The 22,186-nt window shown below is 42.9% G+C and overlaps 1 protein-coding gene across 1 annotated transcript in view; it reads right to left on the reverse strand.

Moving 5' to 3' along the window:
* Nucleotides 1–22,186, reverse strand: part of CSMD1 (CUB and Sushi multiple domains 1) — a 669,247-nt gene that overhangs the window by 156,295 nt on the left and 490,766 nt on the right. Inside the window, exons 36-37 of the mRNA XM_042982757.1 lie at nt 15,453–15,662; nt 5,581–5,769 (exon numbers count right to left, since the gene is read on the reverse strand). Coding sequence (XP_042838691.1) covers nt 5,581–5,769; nt 15,453–15,662 — 399 coding nt within the window. The remainder of the gene's footprint in view (nt 1–5,580; nt 5,770–15,452; nt 15,663–22,186) is intronic.

The raw sequence follows: 22,186 nt of genomic DNA on the forward strand, positions 1-22,186 counted from the left end.
GACTTGGAAAGCACCAAAGGAAGGGGTCTGGAGAACTTCCCGATGCGTGAACACTTGGGGTGCTGGGAAGATGGCTCAGCTGGAGAGGACAGAACCCTCTGCTCATCTCCCAACACACAATCAAGGACCGTGTTCTTTTTCATCCCCACCCACGACCTGCTCTCATTTATCCCCATAGCCCCCTGCGTCTCTTCAATCTGGCTCTTGCCCAGTCACGTCCTGTGTAATAAATCTGGAGTCGCGGAAGTACGTTTTCCTGAGGTCTGTGGGTTGCTCTAGCAAATCAGTCCCATAGGAGGAGGGAGTCATGGGGACTTCTGGACAGGTGATAACCCGGACATGCGACTGGTATCCAAAGTGGGGGGCAGGGCAGGGGCCGCCCCGTGGGGCCAGGGAATTTCCCTGGGGAGACAGTCAGAACTGGGTTCCAACAGAGGCTCTCCAGCAGTGTCACAGCATGACTTGTTGTAGGAAAAAGGCACAGACGGTGGCCAGGAGTGCCAGAGTGAATGTCGAGTGTCACACAGTATGCACACGCAAATCAACAACAGGTTGTGAGAAAGGGCTGCCGTGTGAAGTATGATTAATGAGAGCTCTCCAGTTATCTCTGGATGTATTTCTCCAGAGAAAACTATGTACATAAAGAGCATTAAGGTATCTTCTTTCATCACCTCCTAGAGCTAGCATTAGCTACCCTGATCAGGATGGAGGTGACGACTTCTCTGAACGCCTCATTCAATGTGAAATGTAGTCAGTGCCTATCTGTGCCTACGTAGCCTTCACCCCACCCTCACTTCCTACCCGACTCCGCTGTAATTTGAGAACGTGAAGCTGTGAGGTGGCTCGGACAACAAGGGATGGGTGTGTCTCGCCAAGTCAAGCTCCCGCGCAGCCAGAAGATACTGGAAGATGAGCTGGTGGCCATGGTGGACATCGGCACGGGGAGGTGGAGAGACACCGACCCTTTGTGTTACCTGAGGCCACACTTGGAAAAATCAAGGGGCACTGAGACATCTCTTTATTATGCTTCTTCCCCACAACACATGTACCAAGTGACTTTCTCTGAACTGAGATGGATAGAAAGAGCTTATTAAGTTGTTTCAACCAGAAATTAAAATTTAAAAACCCTAAATATCCACTAGGACAGTTATAGATAATTTATGGATGGTTTTCTCTAGGATTATGTCCAGATTTCTGCCTAATGAGAGCATGAAGAAAAAGCTTAAGGTACCAAACAACCAATACCTACATTTGGCATGAATATTTATGAATTTTAAACTCTTGACTATTAATGTACCCAGGAACGGAATGCCTAATCTCACAGAATGTGTGCGGCGCCGTAGGTATTTCTGACCTATTTTGTTTTTCTTCACTTTGGTTTCCTTATGATGGTTTTGAGATAGACACGCTGCACTCTATCTTAGAAACTGTTTGATAATGGGAGTATTTAAAATAATATTTATGAATACAAGTTAGTTGTATTCTTTAGAATGTCATTCTTATTCTAAACTATTAAGAGAGATTATTTTCTATATTTATCAATCAACTTGATAAACCTTAATTTTCAAAACTATGTACATAATAACATATTCTTTGGCTACTTGGATTCCACATGTCAGTTAGGGTTCTGCAGTTGAATAGGGTTCTGCTCACAAAATCATTCAATCTAAATGTAGTCACTAATACACTAATTGCAACACATTATTATCCTAAAAATTATCTCTGTCCAGATAGTTCCCCGTCAACATCCTACTGCACTTTAAGGTGAGGAATATCCTGACGGCGCTTAACTTTAAATATACGTTTTAAATTATTTTTTTTAAGTTTATTTATTTATTTTGAGAGACAGAGACAGCATACAGGGTAGGAGCAGAGAGAGAGGAGAGGGAGAGAATCCCACGCAGGCTCTGCACTGTCAGCACAGAGCCCAATGCGGGGCTCGAAAATTGAGATCATGACCTGAGCCGAAATCGAGTCGGGTGCTTAACTGACCGGGCCACCCAGGCACCACGACAGTGCTTAACTCTAAAAATGATCTTAAAATTATATCTATGTAAGTATTTAGGTAAGAGAAGATTAATTAGGTAAACAAAATATCTAAAAATTTTAAACTGTATTTGTAAGTAGAGATGCATATTTGATTATCAAATTAATTTAGTAAATTAATAAACAAGTTTTTTAAGCCATATTTTAACAATTATAATCCATTTTTTAACTGGGACTTCTGTATGATTATGTTACTGGCAAAAATAACATCTTGAATTTCTCAAGTCACTTTGAGACCTTTTTTTTTTTCTTTTTTAATAGGTATCATACTTTTATCATACTTTATCTAACATTTAGAATTCTTGAGCCATAATTGTCTGAATTACTCAGTTTTTACTAAAGTTGCCAGAGGTTGTTCACAGTATCTCTGTTCTACCCCGAGAGTCTCCTGAAGTGGACGGGCTGGATCTTAGAAGATGGTTTTCCAGTGTATTTGTCCTATACACCAAGAAGAAGCCTGAACTGAAAAAGCACACTGGATTAACCCAAATGCATTTCAGGCTGAGTATGCTGGGCAATTGGACCTTGCCGGTGTCCTTTGTGGGCTTAACCATAGCCTACGGGGACCCCGACAGACCTCTTAACAGCCCACCGTGCTTAGCAAACACTCTTTTTTTCTTATATCTCTTTTTGGAAATACAACCTTTCACACGTAAAAATACCTTTTGTTATAAAATAATATCCTCCGTTTGTTTTGTGTTTTTTTGGAAGTTAATCCAATATGGAGAGGATATTAAACACATGTGGGACGCTGCTTAGAAAATGTAATTTATGATATAATTTTATGTGAATCTTATGTTTTATTTTGTCTTATTCTGTGACATTATAGATATGAAGAGAGACAAGACGGTAAAGATGCTCGTGCAGTAAAGCATTTGACCTTGCCTGTGGAGAGGTCTAGCCCTCTGTCTGGGAGGGGGTTTACCGCACACCCGATAGGAGCGGCTTTGCTTCATGGGGGGTCGGAGCGTCTACTCAATAGTTCCAGGAGGGGGCGACCCATGCCGGAAGTACCAGCCACGTGACCGAAGGTGGGGCCTTTGCCTCACGGGATGTCAGCTGGTCTGGAAGCTGACACCAACCACCGGGCAATCCAGCCATCAGCCCTGCCCGGATGAAAATCTCTGGGCACCAACACCCAGGTGAGCTCCCCAAGACACTGTCACCAGTCAGCGCTGAGACGGGTGCATCCTCCCGTACTCTATGCATCTTCTCCCATGATTTTAATGTGTCCTTTCCTTGTTTTAACCCACAACCAGAGTACGTAATAGCTGTATTATTATACAATAGATAATATTATATAGAATAGAGTATATAATATAATAAAGTTCTGTGAGTCCTTTCAGTGAATTTTCCAACCTCAGGGTGGCTTGGGGACAAATCTCCTATTTTCAGGTGCTGTCGGGAGCCCGGGGCAGACTTGGATGTCTGGAGGACTTCCGCATCAGTGTGGCCAGCTCTGGGTAGTGTGACGTATCATGTTGTCATTATAAGAGGTGGCGTCCCCTTTAAGCTACGTCACAATGTATTTTGTTATTTTCACGCTGACAAAATAATTCTAAGCCAGCATTTATTTCTATATTTGAAAACTTCGCTTGAAAAAGTGATGAAGCCTAATTAACGATTTAGTTCTATTTTTTAATATCAAGCCAAGAAGTCTCTCGTGCATAGATGAATTCAAAGGATTCAGGGGAAAATTCCAATTAAGAAAAGGGTTGGGGCGCCTGGGTGGCACAGTCGGTTAAGCGTCCGACTTCAGCCAGGTCACGATCTCACGGTCCGTGAGTTCGAGCCCCGCGTCGGGCTCTGGGCTGACGGCTCGGAGCCTGGAGCCTGTTTCCGATTCTGTGTCTCCCTCTCTCTCTGCCCCTCCCCCGTTCATGCTCTGTCTCTCTCTGTCCCAAAAATAAAATAAAACGTTGAAAAAAAAAAAAAATTTAAAAAAGAAAAGGGTTTAATCATGACAATCCCAAGTATTCTATACATATAAAAAATGTGAGTTTTTAAATGGAGAATAGTAAAAAAAAAAAAAAAAAAAAAGGTTTTTAAAGTTTTTTTTTAGGTTTATTTATTCATTTCGAGAGACAGAGAGCAAGTGAGTGAGCTGGTGAGCCTGCACAGGTTGGGGAGGGGCAGAGGGAGAGAGAACCCCAAGTGGGCTCCAGGCTGTCCACACAGAGCCTGAGGTGGGTTCCATCTCACGAGCCATGAGACATGACCTGAGCCAAATCCAGATTCAGACGCTTATGCGACTGAGCCCCCCGGGAGTCCCTTAAATGTTTTAATAAAAAGCACCAGATATGCTACTGCTAGACTTAGTTTTATAAAAAAAATTTTAAATGCTGTTCTATATGTTATTAAATTTGCATCAGACTAAGGATCTTTTAAAATACAGCTGAAGTTTCTTTTCATAGTTCTTTAAACAATAACGTAGAATAGAAAAATACAGGTGAAAAATCTAATTTAAGAAGTCCACTGGTGGTGGGTTTTTTTTGTTTGTTTTGTTTTTTTGTTTTTCGGTTTATTTTTGTTTGTTTGTTTGTTTTTACTTTTTCAGTAGAAACAGAAACCCAGCGAGTTGCGGTTCCCTTTTGCCCCCTGGGATATAAATGTTTAGCATTTCAAATGACCACAGAGTTGGTAATTTCGTTATTTTTTTCACTCAAAGGGACTGTATTTATAATGTTAGAATACTAGACTTTCAGTAAATTTTGTTTCATATGCTTTCTTCATGAACAACATGCTTGATCTATTAACTTCAACTTGATATTACAAAAATTTTGAAATCATCAAAAAAAAAAAATCAGGCTGCCATACAGAATCTTTAAAGAAGTGATTTCTGCTCTGACCAGGGCTATTTGATGAATCCAGACTTCCCTCCAACACCACTGACGGTCAAGCTGATTCCCAGCCCTCCAGAGAAACCCTGATCATCATGTACTATTGAGCTGCGACTTTCCTACGACTGTTTCTCCAGGATGTCTCTGCTTTCATTATTCTCTCTACCTCTGATGCCCTATCTCTGAGTAGCAAAATAGTACGTATGCTCCAATGCCCACTAAAAACCAAAACCATTTCCCAAAATACAAAAGCAATAAATGATAACTGTGAAAGTTAAACAATAAAAAACATCTAGGGTAAAATGAACGAGCATTCTTTCTTCTACTAATCCCGTAATTTGGTGGAACCGTCGTAATTCTAAATACCACTACCATCATAAAGATGTCCCTGATCACTTCCCAAGCAAATGCCATCCTTCTTCATGCAATTCTTATGTCTGGTTTCACATTATAAATGTGTGTTTATTATTTTGTTTCCTTTATAACAACCATTGAAGGCAAGGCCTATTTGTTCATCTTTTTAACTTACTGGCATGATATTCCTGAGATACTAGGTAGAAAGAGTTTACCATAATAGATCGCTAATAAATATTTGTTGAATAGGTGAACAGATTCTCTAAAACATTCATTTAATCATTTAATGCACTATTATATACATGGAAAATTACATTATTGCTAAGAACGGTTAACCTACCGTCACATCTTGGAAAAGGATAATTCCAGTCTCGGTCGATCCCGTGCTGACAGGTGAGGACTGGGTGGCCGATTAAAATGTACCCAGGGTAGCACTCAAAGGATATGGACTGTCCCACACTATAGTCCGAGTTGATCATATAACCATTCTGAAAAGGAGGTGGGTCCGGGCAGTTCTGTAACTCATAGGCTGAAACGGACAGAATCAAGCTCATGTAAGAAGTTAGGTTAGTATGGAATTGACAGTCCTGGGATCATGGGCAGTTTATTAAGATGGATGTTTCCAGCAAGTTTTGAAAAATATCTTTTCTAAGTTGCCACTTACCATCTAAGTAAAACAATTAGTAGCAGTAACGGAATTAAAACAACTTGCAATTAATAAACACTTGATTGTGTGCTTTAGAAGTAGTAAAGCACAAACCAAATATAAATTTGACAGCATTTACCTTGGGGGGAAAAAAAAGTATATGAAATGAATTGACTTTTTTAAAAAGGTAAAATAAATGATAATAAAAATTGCCTGTAAAGAATGTCAGGTGAATGTGGACTTAATTTCCCTTTAATTTAGAAGCGAATTATACTAGCACTCCATTCTAAGGGTTAATAACTAGGAAATATGGAGTTTTATTATGTTTTGATTTGTTCATTAATTGTCTGTTACAAATAAAATTTAAAAATCAACTTCATTTTCTTATTTTTTTTAAAAAAAGAGCCCATAGAAAAATTGTACCAGCAACCAATATCTGTACAATGTTTTTTTCTAAACTCTAGTTTATGTAGTAAATAATACATATTTATATTTTGCATGTAATAAGGATACTGTGCAGTTGATACGGTGTCTTTGCAAGTTCCAATGTTGTGAGATAAATTTAGAAATTTTAACAGCATGGTTAAACCCTCACTGTAGTTAGCAGATTAAAAATCCCTTAATTTCACAATTTCACTTCATTTCACATTTTACTTGGCTTTCCTTATTTTTATATTTGCAATTGGATGTCTCTGGACAAGAGTCAGATAAGCAGCTAATGACTGACGGCAGGCAAGAAGCAGAAATCAGAAGGGGTACCAGGGCAAAGGCCTCTAAGCCTCTTGGAGTCATTTATGGTGCTGGCTCCTCTAGGGGCTGATACCAGGAAGAACCTGGAGGTAGACAAAGGCCCCCCCCCGAAAAAATGGGGCCTTCGTGAATCTCCAGCAGCTGCAGACTTCCCCTCTGGTGTCCACTGTGCAAGCACAGGACGAGGGCTCTCTCCTCAACAAGATCAGAGTGGACATCACAGACGTGGTTTATGCAACGAGACTTTATCAACTGTGATGTGCTAATAATACATTTATTCCATTTTATTTGTAATGCGCTTCATTATTATAGGGAGTTGCACCTATCATGCATTGAGAATAAGAGGAAAAAGCTTGCTGGAGTATTTTTAACTCAATGCCATCTTTTGACACATAGGCTTAATAACTCAGTATGGAGATATAACTTATTTATACAAAGTCAAACAGTTTAGCAATTATATAATGAGTTTCTGGGACTCCTTTTTGGTGAAGCTAAATTATAACATGAAATTCCTGAGACAATAGAAGGGAAAATCACCTATTTAAGGATTTATTCCAGATCAATAAGCATCATAAGCACAATTATTATTAACAAAATGCAAAGCTCTAGCCCTCATTTGCCAAAGAAAAAGTGCTTGGAACTCACAATTTTGGCATTTGCAATCCAGCATAAAGACAATAGCTGCACATTCTACAGAGGTGTTTTCCAAATTTTTTTTCTGCATCTCATAAGTAAAATATCTTACTGTTGAAATATCCTGCCTAGTACCAGACTTCAAGGGGAAATAAATCTATAACTGTTCCAAAGAAAAGAGCATTCAAACCTGAGTGAAAGGAAAACATGTCTGGAAGGAAAGTACGTCAAGCATCAGAGTGGCAAGTCTCTCATTTTTACTTGCTTTTGGAATGTTACCACATCCTATTTGAAAACCAGAAGCTTGGAAAACTGTGCTGGTGAGTATAAGGATAGGGAACGTCAGACCAGAAAGCCAAGACCAATCGGCATGTCTTTTTCTCTTTGAACTACACGTGCATGAACACACAGGTGCACACGCTGTGCACACATGGATGCACACGCACACACCCCCACACCCGTACATGTTTATGCACATACATACACACGCGCACACACAGAAATACCACACATGTATGCACACACACTCACACATCTGTACATGTTTGCACACACATACACATGCACACACATGCACACACACACTCACACATCCATACACGTTTATGCACACATACACACGCACACACACATATGCACGCACACACCTGTACATGTTTACACCATCATATGCACAAACACACACTGTCTATTTCTTCATTTCCTTACTGTGCTCCTTCCTGGGCCAGCGTGACAAATCCACAGCCAGTCACCTACCTCCCCCAAGGGCCACCTCACCCTGAAAGCCATAAAAACAGCCTTTTCCTGAAAGCCAGGGCCAAATGGCCTAGCAAATACCCACAGTGCTTGCAATGTTGTTATTTGAGCTTAAATTTACTTTATCAGAAGCAGGTTCACAAAAAGAACGGAGAATCCCATACTGGGCTCCAACTGTCAACCAATTTCCTTCTTTATAATACTCTTTTAGAATGAAATCAGCAGTTCGTTCTCATGCTTGTTTTGCTCGAAGCATAATAAACTCTGCTGGAGAAATGGGTCCTCTAATGTATCACATACAACTGCTAATAAAACCTTTATATATACATACATATATATGTATATAAATATACATCAAAACTGGATGGCGGTTTCCACGTGAGCAGAATCAAGACGGCGTTCAACAGAGCACCGTCGTCAGTGAAAGATTCTAGCCATGGTTTGGCAGACCCCTTGGGGTACCAATGAAAGCAGGGGGAACCGCAGATGGGTGCTCTCACAGAAAGTCCTTTTTTAAAAGTTTTTTTAAAGCTTATTTATTTATTTGAAAGAGAGAGTGTGTAAGCGGGAAAGGGGCAGAGAGAGAGGGAGAGAGACTCTGCATTGTCAGTGAAGAGCCTGATGCAGGACTTGAACTCACAAACTGTGAGATCATGACCTGAGTGGAAACCAAGAGCCGGACGCTCAACCAACCGAGCCACCTAGGTGCCCCAGTGCATAGAGATTCCTAATGAACTGTCACGGGAAACAGCATGTACCACATGTAAATTCACATGGGTCTCCTCACGGCCTTGCCACAGGGAGGGTCACTCTAATTTGCATCAGCGTCCGTGTGAATGTGACTTTGAACCCTCCCTCAAGAGCTTGGTTTCCCGCTCCTTGGAAAAATGAAGGGGGTTCCAAGAGCCACAGAGCCACATGCAGCAGTCCAGAGAATTCCCGAAGTGCACACACAAGGATGCTCCCTGTGTCCCAGGGAGCCATTATCATGGCTCCAATGGCACATCTGTCTTCTTTTGTAACAAGGATATGACCCTGTTTCTCACTCCTCAGTGAGACTGAACGTTCTTTATTGGTTATCTGAACTCCCCATACCCATCAGTGAAGCCAACCTACATCGTCCCCGAGGTGACAGCCAATCCCATGCTCTGGGGGCAGCCCAAAGCCTTGGCTGGGGGATGGCTGACCAAGGCGCTTGCCTTCAATTGTGGTTACAATCGTGTCTTGTGCTTTGAGCAACCGCGGGTGGCTGCTCGGCAGACCTTCTGCGTGAAGACCTTTACACTGTGGAAAAACTCTTATTTTATTTTAGTTTTTTAAATGTTCACTTATTTATGTTAAGGGAGGGAGAGGGGGGATGGGGAGGGACAGAGAGAGAGGGAGACAGAATTCCAAGCAGGCTCTACCTAGTCTCTATAGTGTAGCCCATGAACTACCACTGGAGGCACTTTCTCCATCTTGACCAGGTTGCCCTCGAGTGGATGGGAATTGACACAACTATAAGTTGTCCGCTATTTTAAGCATTTTGATGTGTCTAAGGAGCCTCCTGCAGAGAACTCGATTCACTCACTCAGACGGGTGGAAAGGACAGAGTAGACCCGACCTTGCTCTTGTTAGCTCAAGGTGCCTCAGAGTATCACGGTCAAAGGAAAAAGAACAACTCAGTTGTAGAAGCACATCAATTTCATGCAGACAAGTATGTTCGTGTCCGTAAGGAATGGGCAGTGGGTTTATACAACCAGCTACAAGCTACCCTTCCCGGGCTCACTGCACAGGAAGGTGGTTTGATTGCTTCTCCTCCTACAGGGGAAGGATCACTATCTACTATCGACAGACTAAAGCCTATTTTCTCATAGATTCAATTCACTTAAATTCAACAGTTTTATGAGTGAATAAATGGAGAAGCGGATTAAACATATCTTTAAAAAAGAAAAAAGATGCTTGAGGCACCTGGGTGGCTCAGTCGGTTCAGCGTCCGACTTCGGCTCAGGTCATGATCTCACAGTTTGTGAGTTCAAGCCCTGTGTTGGGCTCTCCGCTGATGGCTCAGAGCGTAGAGCCTGCTTTAGATTCTGTGTCTCCCTCTCTCTCTGGCCCTCCCCTGCTCGCACTCTGTCTCTGTCTCTCGCTCTCTCTCAAAAATAAACATAAAACATTTTTAAAATACAAAAATAAAGGTGCTTAGTACATATAGCAAAAGGAAAAAGCAAAAGAGTGCAACTTCGAAAAAAAAGAAGACATTTTTACTTCCTATGTCTAAGGTACTTAAAGTTACCTTTAAACTTTTTGGCACTACACTATTCTATTATAATGTAAGAATGAACAAGAGAGAGAGAGGAGAATATTTAACTTCTCCAAATGTTAACTTACAATAACCAAAAACAGAAGAGAGAGAGTCGCTAAAATTCTTAATGGCCCCAATTTCATAAACATTATGAAAATCTAGACACCAATAAGCCCATACCAATATTATAAGAGTAAGGGAATCCTTTGTTGGGCTCAAGGAAAAGAACTATTACACCTATCACTCTCAAGCAATAGGGCATCAAGTGTTTAAATTATAGGTGTTTAATGGGACAGCCAGTGGGGTCACGTAGTCATATTTGTGATATCCACCAGATTTTCCAGTATCTAATGAACTGATAAATATCTTCAGGCTTCCATCAGTTTTTCAGTTTTTGGCTTAGAAATAGGGTACATGAACTCAATTTTATTCAACATGACTCTCCACCTTCCATTTTCCAAGTTCTGTAGAAGTCATGTAACTTCCAGAGAGCGACATCCACTAGTAACATTTTTAACCTTTCTAGAGCCATAAAGAAACGACGAGGTTTAAGAATAGGGGCACAACCAGGCATCGTTGAGAATGACAAGACATGCCTGCATGATTTATGCAGCTTCTTATGAGTTATTAATTACGAGCTTAACTTCTAAATCTCAAGTCTGACCTAGGAATTTTGACGTGACATTCGAATCAGAATTGTGTCATTTTGCCAATTTATACATTTTACAAAATGACAAACACCGATAATCTAATTAAGTACCATCCATCCCTGTCAGATATGATGACCTTCAAGAAACTGGGGCACCTCAAATTCACGTTCTCATTCTTTTTATTTATTTTTGTAGCTCTCAATTATAGCCAACTCACTGCCTGCAATAAAAAATATATTGTTTAAGAATTGCTTATTTATTTATTTTCAGCATGGATACTTAAACAGAGTCAGACGTCACGTAAATAAAACATGTGCTCGGCTCAGCCAACCAGATGTGTGGCCTAGATGAGGCTTCACGAAATCAAATGTTTAAAGGCCGCACAGACAACATCAATGTTCAAAGCTCACAGGGGATAAGGGAAATTTTTGAAGTCAATGGTTTTCTACTCTGAAAGGGGCCATCACTATGACACTTCAGGGGACTGTCCCTACATGTGAACACTGACCAAATGTTTACAGATTCTGACACTGTGAGATAAAAAAGGAAAGTGGATCTATGGGTATCTCACAAACTATATGAAATCTAATCTAAATACTGACAATTAAAAATTGTAGTATTTTGTTAGCCAACTGCAGCAACTTTATGAGCTACTGTCTAAATAATTCTTATTTAGACTTTGTGTATGTGTGTGTTTGTGTGTTCATTTTAGAGCATTCTTTTTGGATTTCAGTAATTGACAGCTTTAGAATTATGTGGACATGGCCTTAATAACCCTATCTGGAAAATATCAAGAGAGATAAAACAAGAAATATTTTTCGAACTGTGGAGGTTAGAGTTAAGTAAGATAAAATACAGTTCCAGAACTTCCATATAAATCATGGGAATTTGTACTTGAGTTTTGCAGGCCAAGAAGGAGAGAGAAGTTAAATTTTGAATACAGTATTAAGAATACTCCAAGTGGGGAAGACTTTTCAAAAGTTCTCGGGATCAAGTGAGATAAATCACTTAATTGGCAGCTCATGGTTTGAGATGTGTAATTATGTATATTTTTCTTATTGACTCATACATTAAAGTCATGCCAATTGAACAATGGAGGTCACCATGTAATAGCCAAGTCTAAAATGACAATCATGGGGTGCCTGAGTGGCTCAGTCTGTTAAGTGGCTGACTCTCGATTTCAGCTCTGGTCATGATCTCACAGTTCGTGAGTTTGAGCCCTGCGTCGGGCTCTGTGCTGACAGTGTGGAGTTTGCTTGGGATTCTCTCTCTCCCTCTCTCTCTCTCTGCCCCTCTTCTACATGTTTGCACTCCCTCCCTCTTGCTCCCTCCCCCTTGACCAAAATAAGTAAACTCCAAAAAAAGTAAACAAGGGATGCCTTGGGGGCTCAGTCGGTTAAGCGGCTGATTTCGGCTCAGGTCATGATCTCACAGTTAGTGGGTTCCAGCTCCGCGTGAGGCTCTGTGCTGACAGCTCAGAGCCTGGAGCCTGTTTCAGATTCTGTGTCTCCCTCTCTCTGCCCCTCCCTGTTTACGCTCTCTCTCTCTCTCAAAAATAAATAAACGTTAAGAAATTTTTAAAAATAAATAAAATGATGATCATGAATGAAATGTTCATACTTTAATAAAATGTACTTCAATAGAATTAGGTAAAGGGTGTACACCAGATATACAAAAATATGAAAGAGAAGCACTGAATTCATGGCAACTATGATTCAAGTTTCAAGTTCAGCGTACAAACAGGTGAAGAGGACAGGACGCAACAGAGAGAGGTGTGTTGAGGTGAAAGCCACATCTCCCTTAGACACCTGCCAAGCCTTCCAGCAGGAAGGTGAGGGAACCCCCAACACACGCACACGCACACGTGCCAGGAGATGCCTTGCTTCCAAGACCTTCCCCTCCCCTGCCACTTACAGAAGAGTCAGGAACACCCGTGTTTGCCTGTGGCTGGACAATACACGAATTCTCCAGATTCTCATCTGGTCTCATCATGTCTCCCAGATGGTGAGCTTCACCGCCTGTTCCCACCGAGGAGCCGGAACAAAACACTGGTCTCTGCTCCTACCAGGTCGCACTGGGCGCCCGAGCCCCAGCCAGCAGACGGCGCTCCGCGGGCAGCCTGCTCTCAGGGTAGGACCTTTCCTGACTCACCACCCACCACGGTCTCTCCTGCTCACCCGCTTCCCAGACCCAGGCCCCCGTAGCCTTGCCGCTCCTCCCTGTAGAGGAAAACCCCTCTTCCCACCCCTCCATACCTGCGCTGATCTTACGGTCAGAGCCCTGTGCTTTCTGCTGCAGGAGACCTTTTCTCCAGGGGCACTAAATAATCCTTTCGGCTAGAGGGTCACTTTACCAAGGCTGAAGTCGTTCTGCATTTCATTCTAGATACGGGGGCTGTTGATGCCTTAGCGTCAGAAGTGGGAAGGACGAACGTGGTAGGACTTTGAAGGGTCTGACAGTTTTCAGGGACAAAGAGGAGGGCGGTGAGGACAAGATGCGTGGCGGCATCTGGTGGGACTGCGCGATGTTGCCTAACTGGGAGCTGGGGCAAGAGTCATGACGCACGGGGTCACGTCCCCAGGAAAGCGGGCACGGGGGCGCGAGTACGCCAGTTCTGCAGCTGGAGCGGGTAGCTCAAATGCGCACCGTGTCCTCAGAGGGATGGGAAAGGCTGGAAGAGGAACCTACCCGGAGAAGAAACCGTGTGCTCGGTTTTGCACACAGGGCTCACGGGCCAGCCCGATGCCCAGGGGATGTGTGGCAGTGGGACAGACACCCGGCCCCGGGACTCGCAGGACTGGAATCGGGGACAGGAGCAGCCAGGCCGTCCAGCACTCACACCACACAGGCTTCGAATGTGTTGAGGACACTGGGGGAAAGGGGGTGATGAGCAGCTGGGGCTCGGCCAGCCCTGCACGCGCGGCTGTCCGGCAGAAGAGAACGACCGAGGCCCAGAGATGTGAGAAGCAGTAGGGGGGGTGGGGGGGGCAGCAGAATCGCCAAGAGACTGTGTGGGCCCTCAGGGAGGGGGCAGGGTCCCAGGCCAGAGGTGGGAACACCTTCGAACGCTACCACAGAACACGGGCCACGGCGCGTGGCGGGGGGTATAGCAGCACGGAAGGCCGCTGGAATGAAAGAACACCTGGACACGATGCTGTGTCAGAGTCTGGATGAGAATGGGAAGGAGAAGGTGGGGAAAGTCTTAGAAACTGGGACAGGTGGTGCAGACAGTGCTTCAATGTCTCCTAGAAAGTGGGAGCCGAAGGAAGACAGGACTCGAAGGGACACTGACAATTACATATAAATAGAAGCACCAGGTGGCTGGGTCGGTCAAGCTTCTGACTCTTGGCTTCTGCCCAGGTCCCAATCTCACAGTTCATGAGTCTGAGCCCCAAGTGGGCCTCTGAGCTGACGGCTTGGGATTCTCTCTCTCCCTCTCTCAGCCCCTCCCCTTTTCTCTCTCAATAAATAAATACACTTAAAAATACATGTCTAAAGAGACGTGGTGTGTGTGTGTGTGTGTGTGTGTGTGCATGCAAGCGACACTTTCTTGAGGGGGATGGGGTACAGCGGGAAGCAGTGAAGGACACCATCTGCATCAAGAACATTCTGGCCACGTCTCCTGCCGCATTCCTCCCTGCCCCAGTCTTTATTTCCCTCCTACTGGGGTTTTGTATCTTAAGAGACCCCAGATTTGGAAATCTAAGTGTAGATTTTATATTTAAGTAACAACTTGAGTACCAATGTCTGAAACTTCAACATAAAATGCGTCATCTTTGAGTAAAACAGTAAAACCCTTAATTTCAAAGGCAGTCGATGAAATTAAAGAAAGCAAGTGATTTAATTAAGATTTTTAAAAACGAAAAGCCCGTGTGTTGACATTTCCAGCTTCATAGGATTTAACGATAACCAAGAAATGCCAGCTAAATCATCTGGTATGAAATGAAAACTGAACTTTTTCTCTTGTCAAAAATGGTTGGATGAGGCTTGATTCAAACTTGTCTTCAAGTCTCGTGTTCAGAGAGTTTAAAAACGAAGTTGGTTCACTGCATTTTCTTCCTGGTGTAACTGGAAGTGACTTGACTGATAATTTCAGCCATTATTTTCGAGCTGTGACAACAGCCAGTGCAGGAGACATGCCTCCAGCCCTGCTGCCGCGGTGACCGGATTCGCCCGCACGTCCGGAGGGGACGCGAAGCCCCGGCAGCCAGAGGACCGTGACAGATGGGGAGGTGTGCGTGATGCGGGGCCAGCTGCTCAGGAGTGTGATGTGGGCCGCAGCAGGGCGTGACTGGCGGCGACACGTGAGGACAGTGCGGTGTGCCCCCATCCCCATCGAGGCCTCTGCTCGCGTCTACGCCGTGTGAGCAGCCCTGGGTCCGTTACCAGTTGGGGAACCAGTGGTTCCAGCTCTGCACATTTGTAACCCATCGGGGAGGATGCTATTTCCATTCAGTTTAAGAGATAAATCTGGGTTTCTGCTGATTCCTTACCTTGGTAAGTGAGTTTAAACCCTTGCCGGTTCTGGGAATGGTCGCTGTAAAAGTGGATGAGCGTTTCATGTGTCGTACTGAGCAGGGAGGAAGGGGGTTCTGTGCCACTGAACTGCCCGATCATGGGGCTGCCGTGGTGGGGCCCGTTCTGAATTTCAAGGTAGTCGTGATTAGCTTCGGTAGAAAAATTCAGAAATTGAATATGTGCACCTGTGAAAAAATAGGCAAAATTAGTGAGAGTTAACATCAAAATGCATAAGGGCAACGTGTGTCAAAAGTGATTAAAATGGCATCAGTGTCCCCACGCACGATCCTCCGGGAGGCAGAACAAGGCAGTCACAGTGGCAGAGCACACATTTTGGGCGACAACGCACGTTGGTTCAATGTCACCTGTGCCACCTACTGGCTGTATGACCTTTGTTCACGTAATTAATGTCTCTCAGTCCGCATCTTTGTCAAATACAATTACTAGCATTACATCACAGAAATATACAGGCATGATGCTTGGAGTATGACTGGTACTCACAAGGACGGCAATGATTTCGTCTGGCAATGAATTGTATGTATGTTGGATCATCCATAAGCTAATTTGCAACTTCATCAAGAAAGGTGCTGAAATGGGTCTAAAAAAAGTGCAACAGCCTTTCAAAGTGGCTTTCAAATGGATGGTCATATCATGACACAAGAGACTGGCTAGTTTAGCAGGTGATTATTTCAGTTGCATTATGCACACAAAGCCAGTGACTGTTTTTGCAAAAAACCCAATCTAAAACCCCACCGTGACTTCCACACTTCAATCTCATACCCTGGCACGGTTCACACACCAAAAGATTGTCCAAGTGACCACTGTCACTGGGATCCTATTGGTCTATGTACCAGATAAGAGGTCGATGATAATTTAGAAGAAAATAAAAATCAGAATGATTTAGACTGATTCGCTATGACTTTGTGCCATTTTTGAAAATCTAGTTGACTCTGATGCTGATACATTTTAAGCCACTTAAATAGTTTCTATAGAACTCCAAAGGCATCTGTGTTCACATAAATCCATGTAATTAATTTAGGTGTGTAAAGCCTACACTGAGAATTCCAATAGCCATTACAGATTATTCTCCCAACACGTCAGAAAAGCTTTACTTTGTGTTATGGCTCATCTGCTCTTGATAGAGAAGAGCTTTATTTTTGCTTGTCATCTCCTATAGTGACCCATGTTTTCTAGGTTTGGAAAAGTAAAGATAATACTTTCATGGGTGGCCTCACTTAGTGTTAAGTGCAGAGAAAATTTCAAGCAAACATATCTACTCGGGTATTGATGGGAAATACAGTTATCGAAAGCAGAATTCAGTGAAAAAAAGCATGAGAGAAGTTCAAGCCAAGCAGGAGAGAGAGATATAGGCACTCAGTAAATATAGTCTTCCAAGAAACACAGTGTCATCTACCACGGAGAAAACCGTGAGGAGGCACAGAACGTCACAGCCCCCTCTGTTTGGACGGAAGTGTGAGGCCAATTATCAAGCTGAAGCTGCGCGTTACCAAGTGACATTTTTCTCACAGTTACCCAGCGAAGTCCTTACTGGTATCATCATAACGTGACTCAGAGATGTTAGGTGTTATGTCCAGTGCAGCACAGGACAAGCAGAGTTAGATTTACACCCATGTCTCAGGAAAGAGCTCGCTTTCCTGGTTTAGAAAACGTGCTGTACGAGAATGAACAATCTCAGAAAGCTGGAGATACTCCAGTTCTCATTGGGCAAGATTGGATTAAATTTGTTCAACCTTGACTGCCAGAGGAAGGAAGGAAAGAATAGAATATGGGAAACTTCAGAAGTGCCCAGCTGGCTTCATCAGGAGAGGTGACTCTTGGATCTGAGTCATGAGTTCAAGCCCCACATTGGGTGCAGAGATTACTGGAAAAAAAAACTTAAAAAAAATATAGGATACTTCAGAAAGGGGCAGAGGAAGCAAAAGGCAGGAGAAAAATCCTGTCTAAGGGGAAAGAGCTTTAACCCGTCAACCAAGTGTTAGGACCATTTTAGAACAAGTAATGAAATCCAGGTGTCAGAGTCTGAATCTATAAACTAGCAGCACACGAGCCACCAGGGAAGGATGATCCCAGTCTGTCTTTGGCTTGTCTATCCCTAGGTCACGTCCATACGGGAGTACAGAGCAATGCCATCAATGTAAAGCATTTTTGTAAATAGTTCAAAATGTCGAATATTTCTCTTTGTTGAAGAACCATCAATGAAGTGTTAATTTTTTTTCTAAATGTTAGCAAATATGCTGGTTCAAAGAAATTTAGCAGCATGAAAAGAAAAGAGGGATCGAGAGAGATGGAAACAGAGAGAAGGACGGACAGGAGAGAAGGAAGGAAGAAAAGAGAGATGGAGAGAGGGAAGCACTAGGGGCTCCCTTAGTCCCTTAATTCCCAACTATTCCCTCAACATTATTGTGGCAGCTGAGCTCCTGGCCACTTAGCGAGGTACACATCAGTACTGGATTTAGTCCCTCACCCAGTGTTGAGTTAGAAACACAGTCTTCTTTTGCATCATGGCCCATGGATCTGACCAAAAAGGGTTTTGATATAATAATGAAACTGTTCTAACGGAGCCTTTTTCTGAGTGCACATGTGCCAAAGTCGGGGCCACTGACTGCTGTGGTCTGCAAAGGCTTATGAACACCCAACACATTGGTCACCATGAAGATGAATGCAAACAACTGCTGAATCGCTGACATTTTATTTATGTCCCAAGGTATGTACAACATGGGAAACTAGGGCAAGACTAGACACTTGCAGAATGCACTCGCGGTTTGGGTATCAAATCAAACAGCAGGGACACGGCTTAAAATACGCTCGTTTCAGATGTTCATATGCAGACTTCAGATGCATTTATCCAGAGATACGTTTTGAAATTCATAGAATGACACAGTCAAGGAAGAAATGAAAGCCAGCAAGCAGATCAAGGGGGAACAAAAGTTAAAGATGGCCAATATCTCCAAGTGAAGGCAACAGTAGAGGTGGCCTTTTACGGACTTGGAATTAAACTTGAAATGGAACAGAATTATGGCAATTATGGTCTTATGAAAAAATTAGCATTTTAATCAGGATAAAGTATCCAGCCACATATCAAACCTCTTAACACACATCAGGAGATGGAACAGAACAGAGCCCAGTTCTAATCTGGTTTAAAACAGAATTACTTAGCTATCTAATTTTCAGTGACTTGTGTCCGATTTGACATCATAAAGCCAAAATGAAGGGATTGAAATAAGCATAGCCTAGCTATCCTTTCATTATCTCATGAAATGCTGACAAAAATGTGTTATTACAACAAGAAAAATCAATCTGAATGTCCATTTGGTGGAATTTATGGAGCACCTTATTGTTGTGCTCTGAGTATCGTCCACACTGAAAATTAAGTGTCAGGAAAAGTCACCTGCACAAAGAACGTTTGACTTTGGATTTGACAAAACTTTAAAAAGTAATGTGACCCTGACTTCTGAGTGAAACCTTCATTTTTTTTTTTTTTTGGATGATAGACCTTGTGAATATTAAGTGCTCTATTTACTATCTTCTGTGCATAATAAATGCACGGCAAGAGTGACTCTTCTGAAGTATCCTTTATAGCCTGCCTACATATGCCTCTAGATGGTCAAAGACATGGTCATTTTGGACAGCGTGGCCTGCAAAGTTGGTGCAGTGGTTTTTAAACAGAAAAGGCAGAGACAAAGGAAAAAAAAATCACGGTTGTATTTTTGTTGACTGTGCCTTTAGAAAATTTCAAGAAAGCAGAGACAGAAATTCTGTGTCGATGGGGCTTGTGCCAAAGCAACCCAAAATATCAACCGAAATCCGTGACGAGGAAAGAAAACAGGGTAAAAATCATTAGGGCATTTGGTTTTGTGACTAAAAGTGGCTAACGGCCAAATAATGCCCTGCTCCATATCCAGCATCTGCATTAATCAGAGCAGCCCCATGAGATGATGTTTTATTATGTTTATTTTAAAGATAAGGAAATGAGGTTCAACAACACTGTTGGTAACTTGGGCACATTCACAACCCCAGTGACTGATGGAACTAAGCTTTCTAGTCAACCCAACTCGGAGCCCCCAGACGTGAGCACTCGCCACACTTCCTGCCCACCCACCCCTCCGCGCAAAGTCCCTCCAGCACTTGGAGAGAAGAGCTGTGTTCTCTCCCTGAGACTGGATGCAGGAGACGGTTGTCACCGGGACAAATAACAGCAACGTGAGACAAAGGTGGTTTTCACATGTTGCCGAAGCAACTAATCATTTTGCCTGTTTAATGAAACTATCGATTGATCCACAGGCATTGGAAAGAAATGACAGAATCAAAAGAATTATTTGACTAAGCTGGCAGCTGCTTAACTAATGGATCGGATAATCCCTCTCAGCTGGTCCTGGGCAATCCAGTGGTAGGGAATGATTCAAAGCACCCCAGTAAAATCCTCCGTGAACGAAATTCATCAAGAAAGGCAACGATACCACGTTCTGCCTCTGTGGACTATCCCTGTGGCTGCAGGAACCGGGTTCATCTGTGTTTACTGGCAGCACAGCCATGAATGCCCCAAGCAACCCACCACCAGAACTGAAAATCGAGACCACAGGAATGTACACGCAGATATTTGAGATCGCGTTTAAAGAAATGAGAGAACTAACTTTAAAAATATGGAAATAGAACTTATTTTAAAGAAAACTCTGTAATAACCGTAGCAATTCCTTTTTTTTTTTTTTTTTGTAATTCATGTTAAAGTTTTGGTTTATCATACGGTTTCATACGAAATAATATTCTATCTCTACTCCACTGTGTCAAAACCTCTGGATTTCTACACTTTTGGGTAAAGCAATTTCTACTGAAAATAAAATGTATAAGAATCTTATGAAAAAAACATTTGTGCATTTCTCATCTTATTTCAGTTACAAGTGGCCTTCCCTAAGTTGAAGAAATGCTTCCCAAAACCTGTGACTCCCTCATCCAAAATACCGGAAGTGCTAGATAAAAACCCTGCTGAGTACTCTTCCTGGTGTGGCCAGCGGGGCTGAGACAGGGCACCAAGGGGCAAGCCGCAGGAAGTTCACTGTCACAACGTGACTCCCACCCGGGATTCTCACGCGCAGCAAAATTTCAGAACCCCTGGGCTTAGCAATCATTCTCCTTGGCATTTAATGTTCCAAGTTTAAGTACACATTCACAATAAATCTGACCGTATCGTTGGGTCTTATGCAAGCAAGTTTCCCACGGTGCCCTCTTCTAGATGAACTTCCCAGTGACCCCACAACCTCTATTGTTTAGACTGGTTTCCCAAACCTCGGACAGAGAAAGGGCTAGGAGTAGACCACCCCCCCGCCCCTGATGCACACGCAGAGGCAGTCCCTGAGGCAGGACACCTGGGACAGGAGCAGGCATGAGCACTGACAGCAACAGGCCCAGTGCATGTTCATTCGGAAGAGCTGGTAAGTCTACCGCACTTGATGTAAATTACCCATCACGTTGTCCTTCCAAGGAGGAAATATCTCTTATTATGATCTTCCAACTTGGTTGCCAAGATCATCTTAACAGCAGAAGTTTTCCAGGTGAAACATCTATTGTGTCATCCATAGAAACATGTCATCCCAATCTCCCTCCTTGTCCCACTGGGAAAATAGTAGCTGTGTCCTGGGTGGTAATTACAGGAGATGTTCCAGAATGATCCTAAGATTTTGGTGTTGATAGGACACAATGTGGGAGATTAAGGGGGAGAAATGAAGGGCACCTCATGGTTTAGTTGGTTAAGCATCCGACTCTTGACTTTGACTTGGGTCATGATCTCATGGTTTGTGGGACTGAGCCCCGATTCTGCTGACAGTATGGAGGCTGCTTGGGATTCTCTCTCTCCCTCTCTCTCTCACCCTCCTCCACATGTGTGCTCTCTCTCTCTCTAAAATAGATAAATCAACATTTAAAAAAAGGGAGAGATGATCATGAAGGGATAGGATAGTCATCTTTGCTATGTTCCTATCTGTTTTTTTTAAATAAAAAACTTCCAGAGTGTTTAACGCAAAATCGCACTTTCCTGAGTTTCAGACCCAAACTTGCTATCTCAAAATTTCCAGGCTAGTGATCTGATGTCTGCCTATGACTTGGGAGATCCTGGGAGGAATTATTGCTAAGGTAAGAATGAGGGAAAGAAAAGTTCCAGGGAAGGGTCATGCTGTAGATACAGACAGGGAATGAAACAGAAGAATCCACTCTGGAATAAACCGAGTAAAGGGAAAGAAGAAAGTGATCAATTTGAATTTGAATGGAGTCCGTGACACCTTCAGATGCCCCAGATGAAAATATATCACACGCAGCTGAAAACGTGGATCTCAAATGCGTGCTTTTGACCACAGGAGAGGAGGTGTTTTGAGCCATGTTATTACAAGGGAGAACCGGCAGAGATAAAAGACCAGAAAGAGATAAAATTAACTTACTTAAGAGTTTCGAAACTCTCCCATGGAGTTGAAAGCTAGGCTGTAAAGTTTTCTCAACATCAGCAAAAAGCGCTGTCATTTTGTAAGCCTCAGAAGGCATTTCTAGCAGGGATGGAAAAATCCCTGTCGGGGGACCTACCACCACTTAGACGCCTTTCCTCTAAATTTGTAACTTCGTTTTTAGAAGGATATTTATAGATTTTAAAATGTATCTCCGGCAAACCCGGTGCATTACATTTAATCTGTAATTTACAGTTGATTCT

This window comes from Panthera tigris, chromosome B1 (assembly GCF_018350195.1).
Source record: "Panthera tigris isolate Pti1 chromosome B1, P.tigris_Pti1_mat1.1, whole genome shotgun sequence".
NCBI lineage: Eukaryota > Metazoa > Chordata > Mammalia > Carnivora > Felidae > Panthera > Panthera tigris.